The sequence below is a fragment of the Anser brachyrhynchus genome (assembly GCF_964034855.1).
Source record: "Anser brachyrhynchus genome assembly, chromosome: 2".
Taxonomy (NCBI): Eukaryota; Metazoa; Chordata; class Aves; order Anseriformes; family Anatidae; genus Anser; species Anser brachyrhynchus.
In genome coordinates this window covers 121,018,537-121,035,633 of record NC_137695.1, presented here as the reverse complement: position 1 = coordinate 121,035,633, position 17,097 = coordinate 121,018,537, and the positions used below count along the sequence as shown (strand labels likewise).

Sequence of the window (17,097 nt, the reverse complement as noted above, 5' to 3'; positions counted from 1 at the left end):
TAGTTAAACCTGCTATGTCACTCCAAGTGCATGTTTACATGCCTACAAGTCCCACCCCTAACACAGCCCCCCCAGTATCTGTTTACTATCAGTAGAAGGCACTACTCGGTTCAGACCCGAGAGTTCACATCCATCTTCACCAACTTCTCTAACCTCGTAGTGAGCGAAGCTTGCACAGCTGATGTATAGCAACCTTCCAATTTCACTGAGGAGTGCAGTTGCAAGCCTAATGACAGCTTGTTGGATTTGGGATTTTAGTTGATGAACAGTCGTATTTAAACTAGGGACACGGAATACAACTCGTGTGAGAACAGTGATGGGGCCACACGTGATAAATTCAGAATATTAATCAGAACAGCTGGATACAAGAAATGTTGCTCATACTGATCTTTCTAGGCCACCCCCACCCTTGGAACTACGTTGTACCTTCCCCCTCCCGCCCTCCTCCCTTCAAACAGACTGTTTGGGAGTCCCACTGGTTTAATATTTAGCATTTCACAGCAAGTTAGTTTCTGCTTCCGAGGTGCCTAGACAAATTGTGTTGGTACCCACATCTTCCAGTGAGAGGCCAAGATCCCATGAGGAATAACAGTATGAACACAGAACCAGTCCTATGCCAGAAAGCTCACGCATTTCAAAATTTAGGAGCTGATTTTAATCCAAGATATGGCAACAGTGAAGTCTGCTTTATAACAGGCCAACTCGCTGCTGACCAGTCTCCATGTGTACAGTGAGAACAGTAAAACAGTGCAAGTTTGTAGTCAGTACGGCTTCTCTATCGATTCCAAGATTTTCCTTCTCTCTTCTGCTGAGGGCATCTCTGGTTTCACACCATTTCTCTTCCTCTGCATCATTATGTCATGCTGAAAATAGAAGAAAGCAAGCATGAGAACACATTTCTCAGAAGTCTCTGCCTCTGAGCTCTTACTGAATGAGATTCTTCAACACAAGTGCTCTTTATATATGAGGAGCCAGATATTCTAGATCTGATTAGCTGACAAATAGATGTGCTAGTATTTAACCGAAGCTACCTGATAGTTCACCCTGCTGCTTCAGATTACAGTATTCCCATGACACTACATCAGACTAACGTGCAATTGTCTGTAAACAGGCTTTTGGTGGCTTACACAAGTACTTAAAGGCATAAGCTAAAAGACTATTACAATAGCATGAGGAATGACAATAGAGAACAGTTTAACTGCACACAGTTCCCAATGATACTTTCCTGCCACAATACAGAAAGAAGAAATAACCACCAAATAAACTCTTCCTGAGCTTTATCTTAGGTTAAAGTGAATATGACCCATAAGAACAGAAAAATAGATGAACTTGTCTTACATCTCAGAACACAAGCCTTACACACGTTGCAAAACAGAACTTATTGCCAGAAATATCTGACTAATTTAGAGAGAAACATACCACAAGAACACTGACTCACAATTTAAGAGGGTAAACTTTGGAAAACAAAGTGAAGTATTTTGATGTGCATCTCCTTAAGTCGTCCAGCAACACATACTGAGACTACCTAGGAATTCTACCAATGTCTGTAAGTCACCGTAGGAACAGCAGCAGTAGTCAGCACTAGCTAAGTCCAAAGAGTTCAGAAAGCACTGTATCACAAGTAACACACTTAAAGCAAGGTGTGGAATAAAATTTACAGAATCCGTGATGCTTACAAAAACCTGCTTACCCAGAATTTTCTGCAGTTTTTGTACTTCAAAAAATAATCAGTACACATATCCTTTTTATAGTTGTTGTCATCCATACATTTTCTAGAGGCATCTGTTTCCTTTAATAGGAAAAACAAACTTCAGAGCTGAGTGAAGTCACTGTATAAGTGTCTAAATGTTCTAACAAGTCCCAGAATATCTATGAAGATAGGAGGCAGTTCCTCAGATGAGCATAGCATCAAAGGGAGCAAAGGAACATCTATCCCAGCAGATAATCAGTAATCCCCAAGCAATGACTTCATTTGGAAATTGTAACAAACATTATACTCTTCAAATAGAAAGGATATATTCCACAAAATAATTGTTTACAAAGATTCGTGGTATAACACACAAAGGGCTATTTAAAAAAAACAACAACACATACATTGGGCTTGCCAAACCAGGATTTCAGGCTCTGATTTTAAGGACAGAAAAACAAAGCAGTTACTATCAGTTGTATTGCTCCCATTCATATGGAATTACAGGTTGCTATTTCACATATACTCTAATACGTGATTTTCAGCTTTTCCCATCTTCAGACTCTAAGGAACTTGTAATGCAAAATGACAATGCATGAGTGTTATCCATAATGCAATTTCTAGAGGAATTATTTTTGCATTTTAACCTAGAAGCATAGAAACAGAAATCCCAATTTGATTATCTTACCGCTATGCAAGGATTTCTGTCATGGTCTCTAAGCTGTTGTGCATGCCTGGACATTATAGGCACTCGGACCCTGGCTAGAAACAGAAAAGAAACAGGTTAAGCATCTGCTTTTAATAGTAACCAAGTACTAGGTTTGAACTTCAGCATCTAATGAAGGACTTTAATAACGCACACAGAGCAGTTTTGTGTTTTTTTGTTTTGTCCAAAATTTTAAAAGCACTAGCAGCAAGACAGCTCAGGCAAGCTTGGCTTATCATCAGGTCTCCTTATTCTTGGATAAGTTCCTACAGAAAATGGAGCCACTGGGGTGACTTACACCAGTATCTCAGCTGGTGAAGAATTGCTGAGGAAGCAACCACATCTGGGAGAAACAGCTACATAGAAACTGTTCACAACCAACGCGCTTTAGATACTTCAGTTAACAGAGAGAGCGAACAAAGCACTAATAAGCCTTCTCAGATTTGTGCTGCCTCCTTAGGTGGATCACATCACCTGTGCCCAGGTCTACAGAATCGCCCAGCCTTCTGCTGCGTTGCTGTATCAGACATTTAACAAAACAGAAATGTTTCACCACAAGGAGACCAGACCCCCTTATACCGTGCGTGACAGCTTCTGTCACATTTTTCATCTAGTTTGACACTGGCTCTAAGAACTATAAGCTTGAGAGACTTCAATGCCAATAATCTACACTTATCCATGATGAGGATATTGAGAAGAGTAGCAGACCCTCACCCCATTTACTGCTTCCCATACATCGCCTCCGGCACTGATGTGGTCATTCGGGTTTTTCTTCAAAACAGAAGAGTTCTAGCCAAAAATATGAATTAACCTTGACCGGATGACTATTTATGACAATGGAAGCGGAAATGCAGGACCGAAGGAGAAATCTTTGCAGAAAAGTACAGTTTCTTAAAGAGACTTTGGAACAGCATCCTCACTTGACCTTGGTTTATTTTGCCTAAAGATACTGCTGCTAAGTCTGAACTTAAACCTCTTACTGTTCACACTGGAAACTGATAACTGCAGGTCTGCAGTAAAAAAGCCAGTTTGGCTTGGTATCAGCTACCAAAAAGTCAAATATTGCTCTCAGTAGCACACAGGGTATTTTAAATGAAGGTTTGTCCTTGGCTAAGAGTAAGCTATTTCAAGTAAATAAGCCTTAGATGTCACACCTCTTGTGAAACTATATTCACCAGGCGCTTGGGTTATTTTCTACATGCCACATGACAACTCTCTGCAAATGGGCCTTTTAAAAAACAGCATCAGGAAAGCCTTCTGCTTTCCTTAGAGAACTATCCGCTGGTCAAGTTAAGTTTATAGGCTAGGCTTGTTTGCTATTTTGTGGGTGCAAGAGGATTCTGATCAGGAACTTCTAACTAAAATGGAAACGCATGCATGCAGAACAATAGCAAAATCCCAGTCTTCGAGAGGGAGGAGGAAGAGTAGAAGAGAAGCACACCACGATACTTCACCCAAGTCAGTACTACGGTGAAAGTTTTCAGATGTTTGCATGTGTCTAAGTCACAACGCTGTGTTACATTGGTAATAGAAGTGTAAGTACTACAAAAGCAAGCGTGTCTTAAGGCGTACGGTATCAGCCTGACTTCAGATTTCCCCTCTTGAAACAACAGTCATCACAGGGCACACCACCATCGCTGTTCATTATACAAACGGCCGTTAACATTTTCAGTCTGACCGCGCTGCCGGAGCCCACAGACACCCCCAGACTGAGAAGCGATGCACACCGCACGTCACACACACGGACTTCTCGAGCAGGCAGCTCAGGCTCCCACAGAGCTGCCCAGCCGTGAGCGGACAAACAACGCCTGGAAAAGCCCATGACTGCACACAGGGCTGACAGCCCCTCTCTCCCCAGCACTTCAGGGCGTGAGGCTGTATCAGCTAGGGAGGGCAGGCGGTCCCCGCGAGCGCGGCCGGCTGACCGGGCCGGCAGGTTGGCAGGAAGCAGTCCGTCCCCCCGGTTTGCACCCGGAGCCGCGCGCCTGCTTTCGGCCCGCAGGTCCGAGCCCAGCCACAACCAGGGGTTCCTCCGGTGCCGCAGCCCCTAATTACGCTTTAGCACATTAGCGGTTAGAAACCGTGCGGCGGAGAGATACGTTTGCTGCTTGCACTTCTTTCCCCCGGGGCTTTTTCAGTTCGTAAACCACCGGGATATTTATTTTTTTTTATTTCCATGGGCTCCCCCAGCCGAAAAGTGACTTATTGTGCGTGTGCGCGTTCAGTCGGTAGCTTTTTTTTTTAATAACGCACGGACACACAGGGTCGCTGACCGCGCCGCGGACCGCTTTATTAAACCCCGAACCCCGCAGCGCGGCCCGTACGAACCCCCCCGCCCCCCCCCCCCGGCTCTCCCGGCTGCCGCACGGGGCCGAGACGAGGGGGGCGGGAGCGGGTACCCCACACGGGCCCCGCCGGCGGGCCGGGCGCGGGGGGCAGCGGCGCCCCGTCCCCCCTCAGGCGCTGAGGGGGAGCCCCCCCCCCCCCCGCCCCGCGCGGCTAACGGCCGGCGCCCAACGGCCGCGGGCGCCCAACGGCCGGGCGCGCGGGCTCCCCTCAGCCCCACCTGCCGCCGCCGCCGCCCGGCACGGGGAGAAGGGAGGGCAGGGAAGGGAAGGAACGGGGGGCAGGACGCGGCGCAGGAGCGCGGCTCGGCACTCACCTCGCTCCGCGGGAGCCCGCGGCGGGAGGGGGGCAGCCCCGTCTCCAATTCGAAAGACGTCAGCGGCTCGGGCAGCCCGCTTAAGTACGGGCGCAGCCTACCCCGCTCCCGGCCTCGCGGCTCCCCCCGGCCCAGCGCCGCCGCCGCCCACGCCCCGGCGGCGCTGAGCGGCAGGGCCGGGCGGCCAATGGCGGCGGCGGCGGGCCCGCCCCGGCCTTGAGCGGCGCCTCCTTCCACCAACGGGGCGGGCGGCGCGGGCCGCAGGCGCCGGCGGCGGGGCGCGGCCGCGGCGCTGAGTGACGGGGGGAGGCGTCCAACCCGCGGTGCGTGTGGGCGGCGGGCGGTGTGGGCGCGGCGTGTGCGGCAGGCTGGGCTGCACCGCAGCGCATACACTACAATGGCTGCTGGAAGGACGGGAAAGCAAACAATTTCCAGGCCCGCCGCGTCCAGCCCGAAATATGGGGAAAAAATTTCAGAAAAATCGGAGAACACTGTAAAGGGTGGAAACGGGGCGCAGAGGGGATGCTGAGGCTCCCGCGGTGAGTCTGCTGCGGGTTTGGGGGGCAGGCGCCGGGGTTTAGCAGGGAAATATCAGGGTTATTTAAATTATGAAGGGGGAGGAGGAGCGGGAGGGGGGGAGAGGAGAGAGGAGCGGCGAGCGGCGAGGAAAAGTTGGTGCTGCCCATCCCTCCCTTCCATCCCGCGCCCCCCGGCCCCCGCAGCCCCCGGCGGCCCGCGCCGGACCCCCCCGGCGGAGCGGGGAGCAGGGGCAGGGGAGGCGAGCGCTGCCCCCCTCTCTCCCTCCCTCCTTCCCTCCCTGCCTCCCTCCCTCCTTCCCTGCCTCCTCCCCGGGCCGGGAGAAAGAGATGATTTTCAGCGAAAACCTCTCTCCGGACTTTTTTCCTCCACTCCTCCCCTCCCTCCCCTCCCTCCCTCCCCGCGGCGCTCTGGTGCTCGGCGAGGGAGCGGGGCGAGGCGGCGGGCTGCCCGGGGGACGGGCGAGGAGGGCGCGGGGTGCCCGCCGCCGACCCCCGGGGCCGGGGCCGGGGGCAGGGGCAGGGGGGGGACAGGGGCAGGAGCTGCGCGGCCGCCCCCCTTCCCCTCCCGGGCTCTCCGGAGCCTGTGCCGCGAAGGCAGTGACAGCGGCGAAGAGGGAGCGGAAGACATTAAGAGCCCGCGGTGCCGAAAAATGAGGGAAAAAATTAATATAAATTCGCCCCCCGCCTCAAACCGGCCGAATTTCGCACAGAAATTTCCCCCGCGGACCCGGCTACCCGGAGGGTGTCCCCCGGACCCGGCGGCCGCGGCTTTGGGGGGGATCCGGAGGGACTTTGGGGCGCTCGACCCCCCTTCCCCGTCGTTTTTTGGACAAAAGTTTTTTTTTTCGTAATAAAGAAACGAATTTGCCTGCTCTCCCCCTCCGAGTGGCCCAGAAGCCTTCCCCTTCCCCATCGGTGTGTGTTTAGAGAAAAGTGTGAACCCAAGTAAGTGCTGAGTCGCGTTGCATTGGGGAGGGGGGTTTGCTAACTGAAAGCAGGAGAGATCCGGAGAGAGAGAGAGAGAGAGCAGGGACAGCTTGTTGTCAGTATCATAAACAACCAAAATGGAGGGAGAACTGAGGCATATAACAAAATAAAAATCAGAAAAAAATGCCAAAAAATACCTAAAAATCGGGGCTGCTCCCCCTTTTCTTCCTCAAGGGAACAGAATAAAACCCCTGCCTTCCCGAGACCGTTTTAAGGTTTCAGGGAGCAAGGAGTTAATATTTATTATTTTTTTTTTGTTGATGAATTCTTTGGGAAGGCAAAAGCCTCTTATAACTCGCCACCGACAATGAGAAAACGTGAAAATCCCTTTCAGGAGAGAGAGGTAGGGGGAGATGATAGTGCAGAAAGTGCATAACTTTGGGGTAATGTGCAGTGATCCTAGATAAGATAAATGCTCTATATGCTGCTTTATAACTTCCTTTTTTAATGCTTTTTGTGTGTTTGGGGGAGTTTTGGAGATGGGGGCTCCTTTCTTTTCCTCTGTCTTTTTCTTTTTTTTTTTTTTCCCTTTTCCTTTTTTTTTTTTTTTTTTTTCGGACCGGAATGTAAAGCCTTTGTAGTGTCACTTTCCTGATCTAATTAGGATGTGTGAGGCAAAGAGTAAACCTTTCCGGTTTATAAAGTGCATTTTCGTTGCCTTTGAATTTCCAGTTTTCGTGGTGGCTCCCTCCTCTCTTTAAACTGGATTCTTCAGAGTAGTATGGGGTTGAGGTAATGCTCCATAGGGAGAGCTCAGAGTGCTCAGAGGCAGGGCACCTCTTCTGCGGGTGGCTGCTGATTTCCCTGGCATGTCCAGTTCACCTGCTTGTGTCCTACAAAGAATGTATTCCGCAGCCTCCTCGTTTTATTTATATAAAATAATGATGCCTCATCTTGCCTCACATTGAAGTTAATGCGAAAGTGCTGCTGATGTTGGTTCCACGTGGGATCAGGGCATTTTAAAGAGACAGCTTCTCTTTTCCTATGGTTATCATCACCTCTGCAGTACCTCTGCCTCTAGCAGAGGGGTGGTTCGTTGTTGTGGTTTTTTTTTAATGGAAAGGTCTCAAATCAGCCCTGGTCTGAGAAATTAATCATAGATAACTGGGGGAAACGTGCAGATTCGTTCGGATCGCAGCAATTCTTTTGTGCGTAGCGAGTCTTCAGGGGAGTTTTCTTGGTGTGTTGATTAAAATGCTGTGTTTTGGAGAGCGTTTTTTTGGAAAGGGTGTTGCAGAAATGAAATGGTCTCAGGTTGTTATGTTAAACCCTAGTGCTGTTCTGCTGGCTGTGACTTCCCTGGGAGGAGACCTATGTGTACAGTGCGATTTCACAGGCATTTTGTAAAAGTTGTGGAGTGCATTATTTCTACTTTAAATAAATGCAGTTTTGCTGGGGACACCTGAGTTTGTTGAAAAGCGTTGGAGAGCTTGTTCTACACCTAATTCTTCTGAACAGTTCCAAAAGGTTTCAAAAATAGTGAAAATAACTGTAAGTTTTAGTTGGCCAAACTGGGGGCTTTTTACAAGTACACCTTACCTGCGTAATTATAGCATCACTTGGAAGAATTGCCTCTGGCTTTGTTTAAAAAAGAGAAAAATCATCCTAACCGAGGTCTGGTTTCATGGTATGCGTGTGCATGTGTGTGTGCATGCGTGCTTTTAGCATGGGTTTTGGCTGGTACAGTTTTTTGCTGAATTTTTAACTTGGAAGTATTGAACTGTAATGATGTGAAATGCTTTGCTTGTTCAAATTACCTCCTATGGATTTTAATTTTCAGTAAAATATCCTATTAAAAAATTAACATCGCCTCTTAACTTGGCAATTTGATAGCTTTATGAGGAGTTTCAGTGCTTCCCTTACACACCCTTTGTTTTTGCAGTCTTGGTGTTTGCTTCTAGATGAAAAGCTGAAGGCAGGTAGGGGGTTCTAGAGAGGGAAGAGGGAGTGCTAAACTTGCAGGGAGGCTACTCCAGCAAGTGCTTTCTTTGAACTTCTGGAATTTGAGTATCAGTTGTGGTAGCTCTCGGTGTTTAACAGTGTCTGTTCACAAATGATCTCTACCTTTTCTGCAAGTGTGGCCAAAGAAGCTGTAGTACAGTAGTTGTTGACTAGGATAGTCTTGTGGTTAGAGATTTTGGAAGAAATCTCAAAGTTTTCCACTGAGTCACATTTGTGAAAATTAAATCAGATCAGCTACTCTTAGGCTAGAAAAGAAGTTCATTAAGGAAGAAAGATTAATCAGTTTGTATAAAGAAATGAAATTGAACATTTTTCCAGAGCTGTCTTTCATGGTTTGGAGATCTTTTTTATAGTTAGTGAGGATTCTTACTTCAAAGTTCCTTTCCAAATATTTCTTACACTGGTCTCTTCTTTTTATTGAGTGAAGGAACATTATCCTAAAATTTATAGAAAGTTGATAAATTAATAACAGTACATCATCTGTTGTGTGGTTTCTTTTTTTTTTTTTTTTTTCCTTAGTGTACCAGGGTAGGTAGGTAGATGGGTAGATTTACAGAACTGACTGTATTAAACTAGTTAATGGTGCCGAGAACAGTGTGTAAGAACTCTTCAAATACTGCATCTGTGACAATCAGTACAAAATATTTAATATGTTGCAACCTTTATACCCGCTTAAGAGCTTCTAAATCCTTAATTTAGCAGTACTGAAAAAAGGTGTAGGCACTGATCATAGCAATATGAAAGACACACATGTTGTGGAGTCTCTCTCTTGACTTACAGCTATGCATTACAAAGTAAATCCAGTATGTCCAACCACAGTGCAACACTCAGGACATAGGGAGGAGGAAGGAGGGAAGGGTGTTCTCACAGTGCTTGATACTCTTCTAAATGGGCTTAATTTTAAAGTATAATCCAGATGATGATGATAATAGCAGAAGCTAAATGTTGTTTAGGATTGTTTTTTACAAACTTAATTATTCTTTTTTTGAAGAAAACTGAATTCTTCTTACAGGGATGATGTGGTGTTTAATAAAAATAGAAGTAACAGTCAAAGCTTCCTTACTTCTAAGAGTTAAGATAATCTTCTCTATTATATGTTGTTTTGGTTCTGTACATGATTCAGTAAAATATTTCAATATTTTCTAAAATTAAAACACCTGAAGAAACAAATACTATGGGCTGTTGTTGGTAAAGTTACCCTAGTTCTTGTAGGTGAACTGGGGAGTTCTAAATGTATTAAAATGCTTTTAAGATATTTCTCAATCCTATTCAATAATGTTTAAAAGTTAATAATTGCAGTATTCTACAACAGTACAGCAAATAGAGGAATTTAAATTGACCTGCATTAAACTATTCTTGAATGCTTAGTTCAAGTGTGTTTCTTGGTGTGTACATTTTACTTAGTAAGCCTGAAAAATGACTTTTCCAATGTAGAACTTTGAGATTTAAATTAAGAAACTTTGCAGGAGTTTCTGAAATTCAAAAAGCCACCGCATCCAAAGCGCAGCCACTTCTAATGGTCGTCCATCTCTGCAGTTAGTCAGTCAAAATGGTGCCCTTAAGTCTCCTCCTTTCAGGGCAGTGCATATGTTTTAAAATTAATGGGTTAAAGAGGGCACTACTCATGCACTAAATAAACCACTGTTTGTAACTGTTTAAGGTTGTTTTGTTAAAAGGGAGGTTTTGTTTCAGAGGCTAAAACAAAGTTTTTACATTTTGTGTCTGTAACCTCTTATGTATTTAAAACTAGTTTTTGTGAGCAGGCAAATACCTTTGGGGAGGTTCTTGAACAAGTTTATCTGTTTACCAAGGGAAAATATTCTGGAAAATGTGAAGTATGTTGCAGCACTGAGGCCATTCTCAAAGGCAATGTAGAGTTAAAAGGAGCTAGCAGCCACCTCCACCGAAGTGACAGAGCACTTGCTTTCAAGGAGAGGTACTCCAAATATCTGCAGCTAGGGAGGATTTAGCTTGCAGTGCTTTTGAAAGAAAGGTGCAGCATCTATCCACTGAACTGTTGAGCATCTTTATCCAATTACCAAATGTTTAGGTAGCCTTGAAAAACTATTTAAAAATAATTCAAGTAGGAGAGCACAGTAACATTTTGTATTGACCAAATGTAAAATGTTTAAGTTTCTGAAGTATCAGGGACTTTTTTTAAATTTTTTTCTGGGCATTTTGATCGTAAGGAATTGTGTGTCTTTCTTGCTAATCAAAAAATCACATCTAGAATTTAATTAAATTTATATTGATTTTTTTAAATTATACAAACTTGTAACTGGAATGTAAAATGTATTGATTAGCTCTCAGTAGAATTGCTTATGCAGATGCCTATATTTTATTTTTAATTTTTCAAGGAACATAGTGGCCTGTTGCCTGAAATTGAGCAGACTGCAATACTAATGAATTTTCAGTGAAAAGTTGTCCACCAAACATGAAATGTGAAAAATTCTAATCGTATGCAGGTTATGAAAACCTAATGTTGAATAAAGCTGATCACCATTACTGCAAGCTGAGTTTTATTTAGACAGGCTTGTTAAAGTATTTCTTGTCTACTTCAGTATCACTGTTCACTTGTTATTGTCTCATCTCAGGGCTGAATTAGCAGAAATTAAGAGAATTATATTTTTAAAAAAATTAATGAGATATTACGTGCTTTTAAAAGTAGTTATAAATGATGGGGCCTTCTCATAGAATATATAAAAATTGTTAGTATTTAAATGGACCCTGCGTGTCTTGTAAACAGTTATTGTAGGATCATGGCATTAAAGTTAACCACAGTGCATAGCAGTGATTTGGGATGACAGCATATGTACATAGCTGACAGTTAAGAGTGGGAAAGCTTATGCAGTTATTCTTATGTCGAAGGAATAAATTGATTTATATTATAGCCTTCTTTGTAATAAATTCTGTTCTTTTTCTACCCCCCTGTCTGTTCAGAGTGTAGGTACCTTGTCAAATACATCCAAATGCATGGCCAAAATGATGGACAAATTTACACATGCCCAACCCTGACAGTTCTGATAGACTTGCAAGGGCATGAAGAGAGTAGAATGCGCCCTGATGTGCATAATTTTATTTTATTTGTTTAAAGGAAAGAAAATGGAAAAATAAAGTTAAAAAATCCAGGACCGAACTAGTATAAAACCAAAAAATGAGACAGATAAAACAAATCAATGTAGACAAGTGTGGCTATAATGCACAGAACAGTAACTCAAAACTCCAGAGTGAAACAGCTCAAATCAGTTTTGAGAAGTCAAGTGGGAATCAGGAAAGAAAAATCTGGAATTGCCATCAAATGCAATTAAGAAATAATTATGTAATGAAACTTGGAAAAATGAAAAAAAGTGTCTGTTACAGTAAACTCTATTGCTATAAGCTTCTTTTGCACTTAATGTGCTAAATTCCCCTCTCAGAGGAGAATATCCCTAGAAATCAGATTAGAAGGTGTTTAAAGGGAATTATTTGTCAAAGTTGTTTTTTTACCAAAGTTAACGTAACTTATAATAATCTCCTCCATACTTCTGTAAAGAATATTTTTATTTCATGCCATTTAGCTGTGCAGCTTGCACAGAGAGTGTACCTTACTCGCATCGTACAGGTAATTTACCTGGTAGCCCAGCACTGTGTATTGCTGACTTTCACCCTGAAAGCTTCTGTTTATGGTCGTGGTCACATTACACTTCTGAGACTGCCAAATCTAAAGTATTCCTCATGAAATGAGATGTAGAGGGTTGGTTTTTGTCTTGTGCACATTCACTGTGAATTGCCAAGTAATCAGACAGCAAGGAAAAAGTCAGAAAGCTTATCTTCCCTCTTCACTTATTGAGTATGTATTTGTATACTACAGGGTATCAGATTTACCAGGGCATGAGTACTTTAAAAAGCCCTGCAAGTCATCTGATTCTGAATTAATGAGATCTCATTACACTAAATGTTTGAACAGGAGAAAAACCCTGTGTATGCAAATTAGATTTTACTGTACCAAGTGCTTGTCACTTCTAATAAAACTGTTTATTGTGTGGTATATGTATTTATCACGAACGTTACATATATATATACATATTTGAAGGAAACATCTGGCTGGTTAGGAAGAATGTCATGTCTTTTGAATCAGTTGTAATATAGGAATTTTTTTGAAAAGAGACATTTTTGAAAAGAAACCAGTGATCTTATTACAAAAAAGAAAAGGCAGAAGGAAAAATTTTGGCAGCTTACTATTAAATTTCAATCAAGCCTGTATAGTTAGTAATAAAACATTTACAAGTTTGTAAACGTTAAGTTTCTTCAAACTCTTACTGTCACGTGTGGAATTCTCATGTATGCTAATTGTGCATTTAGTACAGCTGCCTACGTTTGAGGCGGAACAAGAATACTGTGTTTATCACGTGGAGGTATAGATACAATATAAATATGTAAAAGTAGAAATTGCCTACAGCTATCCTTATGTTTTCATAGGATGATACTCTACAGAGGTGTAAATTTATGGTGTTAACTACCTGTTATCAGTTACTGGTGCTCTTGCCCTCGCAAGTACTTTAAGCAGAATGAGGATTCAACTGAAATAAAACCAATGTAGAATTCTTGTGGGGTTCTGTACTTTGCTTAAAAGCGGAACGTAGGCATTGTTCAAGCTTATTTTGTTCTCTGGAAGTTATTGTGGTCAATGCGAGCATAATTTGTTTCATCTAGGACACTAAGAAACTGTCAACCACGTAGCTTAGGGAAGAGCCTGGACATAGCTGATCACAATAGATGCCAGTTAGTGGGGATCTGCAGACTTTTTTTTTTGCTCTGTGACTTGACAGTTTTCTTTAATTCTTTTGAATACTGGGATTGTGTTTAGACTAAACCACTTCTAATTATACCCCAGCACAAACATATAGCTTATGGCTATATTTTAATCAGTTTCAGAAAAAGTAATAAAAATATTATTGCATATGTCAAAGGATGGTGTTGCTACATGCTATTTTAAATGGTGTTTAAGTATGGTTATAAGCATACCAGTACAATGAAATCAGCTCTATTCCTAAACAACAGTTACATTATTTGTTACTTAAAAAGTTACTGAGAATCATAATATATTAATTATCCTAATTATTCAGGCTGGTTTTAATATGTGTTGAAATTGCTTTAAAAAGTGTATATGAAATATTTATATCAAACTAGTTTAATTTCTCATTACTTGTAAACTGTAATGTTTTCCCAGTTGTAATTTTTTAAAGAGGTTTTGTCTTACCTACACAAGTGTTTCCTCTCCTTCTGGTTTCAAAACCCAGCACTTCTTCAACTTGTTTTAATCTCTTTCATTCTCTCAGATTGAATCTGTGTCCCATTAAGGGTTGATGCTGATCATTTTTGTGCTGCAGAAATTGTGCTGAGGAGTGCTGGGAACTGACTTGTGCTGGTGATGCTACAAGTGTAAAAAGCAGGGTGTAGAGTAACATGGAAAATGTAGTCATAGTGGTATTTGGGTGGTGGGAATAGCCCCAGACCGGATGAAGGTTAAACTAAGCTATGAGGAAAAGATGTCAGGTTTTGCAGCCTTGTAGCACTGATCAAATAAGCGGTGAACAGCGTCAAACACACTCTTAGCATCAGTCACAGAGGGCAAACAGAAATCTAGATTGTGCTTTCAGAAATGGTAAACTGTGGAATCGGTTTCCTCAAAAAAATACTGGTTTTAGAGGTATCCCCAGTAGTATAACGTTATTTTACCTTTGAGAACTTGGCCACTTCAGAATATTTGAGAACAAGTAAGTTAAGTCCATCTTGAGTATTAATTCTGGTTTCTAGTACAGTTTTTATCTGTGCCTCATGTAGAACAAACTTCATACTCTTCATTACACTTAAGTATTTGTACTGGAAGGAGAGTGCATTTAAGAAGCTTTTAACTGCATTGATCGCTGGTCCATTTGATTGGGGCAGAAAGGTGCTTCACTCTGGGGAGGTTGAATATGTTGTTATTTTCTATTTCTTCTGTAGTTAGCCTCATAAAAGCACTGAATGTAGGAGACCAGATCTTTCCTCCAGCCTTGAGTGAGAAGGGAGGTGTGGTCACGGAAGGGCTCTGATGACTTAAACCACTCACTGGCCCTCAGTCTCTTTAGATATGGATCCTGAGAATTCCTGGTTTCACTTGCACAGCCCCATTGCAACCTTGAAACTCGTGATACGTTCTGTTATCGTGAGATGAACTCCGCAGTCCTTCCTTAGGTGGACCCTAAAGGTTTTGTTTTAATAAGTACTTGCGTACAGTGATGTTTTTTTCAAATGTGGGCAATGTTTTCATCAGGAATCAAGCCATAGAAAGTCTCTTTTCTCTGAGCAAACCCTCAAAGACTTTGGGGACGTCCTAAAAACCTTGGAGGCTATTCCTGTTATAGTTTTAGTTGTTAAACTGTGCTTGAAGCTAAAATAACCTTTTCTGCTAAGCTTCTGTCCTTCATCATGAAGGCAGTAGTTGATATTTGGTGGTGGTGATTTTATCATAAAGGTTTTATGTAAATAGCTTAAGAAAAAAGTGTAAAGGCAGGCAGAAATTTGCTACCAAGTTGCAAGTGCTCTGTAAGTGTTACGTGTAGTAGTATTTAAGTCATACTTGTTTCATTGAGATAGTAAGACCTGTAGTTTGGAGAAGATGGGGCTTAACTGATGTATTAATTCTTCTTCCCCAAATACGAATAAAATTGTCCATTTCTGATGCTGACAGTGCTCTGAATGGCATCTGTACATGCGTAAGTCCAAACTTCTTGTAACTTAGGCCTTTGTAGGAGATTTAAGAGGTCTAGTGGATGGAGATTATCTGTTATTTAACAACTTTACAAATTCATGGTAGGATTTTATGTTGAGGGTATATCTGAGAGAATATGTAGTCTGGACATAAGAACAGGTATTCTGCCTCCTTGCTGTGGGTATTTAGACTGGTTCCGTGGAGACAGAAATTTGTTCTTATTTTTTCCTTCACCTGTTACATTCTTCAGTTAAGAAGTCTGTTTCTTGATACTTTTTTGAGAAGTACATTACAGTGGCTGGCAAAGTTATTAAGTGACAAATTCTGAACTACGAAACTTGAAGATGGAAGAGGGAGACTTTTTTTCCTTCCGATTCTGACCACATTTATTTGCATGGTTCCTTGGCCTCCTCAGCAGTGCTTTGCTATAAATCAAAACAAATGAAGTTGAACAAAAAGTCCATAAAAACGCATGTCCCAGGTTTTTCTGGCAAAGCTTAAAATCCAGTTGAATGCTGACAGTACTTCTTCACTACTACCTCCAAGATATTCAGCCTCTAGTTCATTATCTCCAAATATCTGAGATTTCCATCTGTCAAATTCTAGCTATGTCATTTGTAGAAGTACAGTAGTAACTGCATAGTCTGTATAAGCCTGTCTCAGAGCAAGAGATTTATGCTGAAGCTGAAACGCTTCTTGGGGAGCAAATGATATTTCCCCACTTTTTAACTTTTTTTTCTATCGTATTACAACATTCATTTGAGACAGTTTCAGATGGCCTTCACGAAAAGGGGTGATCTTTTAGGTTGCCAAGTATCAAACTGTTCAGGGTTTTCTAGGTTAAAGTCAGTATTTTTTTAGCATCATTCAGCAACTGGTGGTCATTCAGGGTACATTATAGAACAGCGGAGTCATGTGCTTCTCAGCAGGGGACACTGCCTAATGATGGCACTGCAATGTCCTGAGTTTGGGAGGAGCAGACCTGCAGTGAAGGAATGGTCTCTTTCTGCAGTATGAACAGAGAACTGCTTTACTCTGGCTTTTACAGATAAATGAATTCTCTGGAATAAGATCTTCACTAAATAACATTTTCAGTTTTTTTTTTTTTTCTTGCAGTATCAAAATTGGACACTTCGGGATAATTTTTACAACTCTGTTGACTTGAAAGGTCAATTAAATGTAACCGCACGTGAAGTTAGAGTGCTTTGAAAAGGACAAAAATCCTTTCAATAAAAATATTGGAGAAGTATTGAACTGTCGTGAAAGCAAAGAAAAATAACTGCTATACTAATCTGATGATGGTTTTTCAACCAAGGAAATAACATTTAGATGTTGGGATTCATTTAGCAATAGTTTGAAACCCTCGGTAAGGAAATGTGTATTATAGTAGTAAATTAATAAAAATAATATATAATGTTCACTTAGAGAAGTGTAGTTTTCTGCAACAAAACTTGATGGAAAGAAAGTTGTATACATCCATAACCTTTTTTGAGGTAAAAAGGATAGACACCTACATAGGCAGAGGTACTCAGAACCCTGCCACGACTATTTCTGGGAGCTGTACAAGTACAGAGCTCTTCTACTACATTCAGACAGGGTATGATGATGTGCTTTCTAAGGTTAGTGAGCTTACTGGGTTTGTGTCTTAGAGTTCAGAATTAAATGTGATGCACAATGATATGGTACTGACTTTGGTAACACCTGGCATTTTAGTCCAGTGTTGGGAGTGTGTATTACAAAACTTGAATGTAAATGTTTTGTGGCTTTAGACTTCACTTTCTAGTACTGTGGAGTGTTCCTAGGAATAAAAATATTTTGTTT

At 42.4% G+C, this 17,097-nt stretch overlaps 2 protein-coding genes across 5 annotated transcripts in view; one reads left to right on the top strand and one right to left on the bottom strand.

The window, feature by feature from the left end:
• Positions 1-630: 630 nt before the first annotated feature.
• Positions 631-5,197, bottom strand: CHCHD7 (coiled-coil-helix-coiled-coil-helix domain containing 7). Its single transcript, XM_080579410.1, has 4 exons — positions 5,056-5,197; positions 2,376-2,449; positions 1,691-1,789; positions 631-863 (listed from the first exon to the last, which is right to left on the bottom strand). Exons 2-4 carry the CDS (start codon positions 2,427-2,429, stop codon positions 762-764), a joined length of 255 nt encoding a protein of 84 aa, XP_080435536.1. The 5' UTR covers positions 2,430-2,449; positions 5,056-5,197; the 3' UTR covers positions 631-761.
• A 214-nt stretch (positions 5,198-5,411) lies between these two features.
• Positions 5,412-17,097, top strand: part of PLAG1 (PLAG1 zinc finger) — a 51,243-nt gene continuing 39,557 nt past the window's right edge. Inside the window, exon 1 of one of the 4 annotated variants that reach the window (XM_080579403.1) lies at positions 5,412-5,594. The gene's annotated coding sequence lies outside the window, so the exon portion shown is untranslated. Of the gene's footprint in view, positions 5,595-5,639; positions 6,540-17,097 lie in introns of those variants that run through there. The other 3 variants (XM_080579405.1, XM_080579404.1, XM_080579406.1) reach the window with 3 other exon arrangements.

Bases quoted from the DNA above. Each gene is read 5' to 3' on its own strand.
- CHCHD7 (XM_080579410.1), bottom strand. From the start codon at position 2,429: ATGTCCAGGCATGCACAACAGCTTAGAGACCATGACAGAAATCCTTGC. The intron at 1,790-2,375 runs GTAAGATAATCA...TTCCTATTAAAG, and splicing joins ACAGAAATCCTTGCATAGCG to GAAACAGATGCCTCTAGAAA. The intron at 864-1,690 runs GTAAGCAGGTTT...TTCTATTTTCAG, and splicing joins AAAACTGCAGAAAATTCTGG to CATGACATAATGATGCAGAG.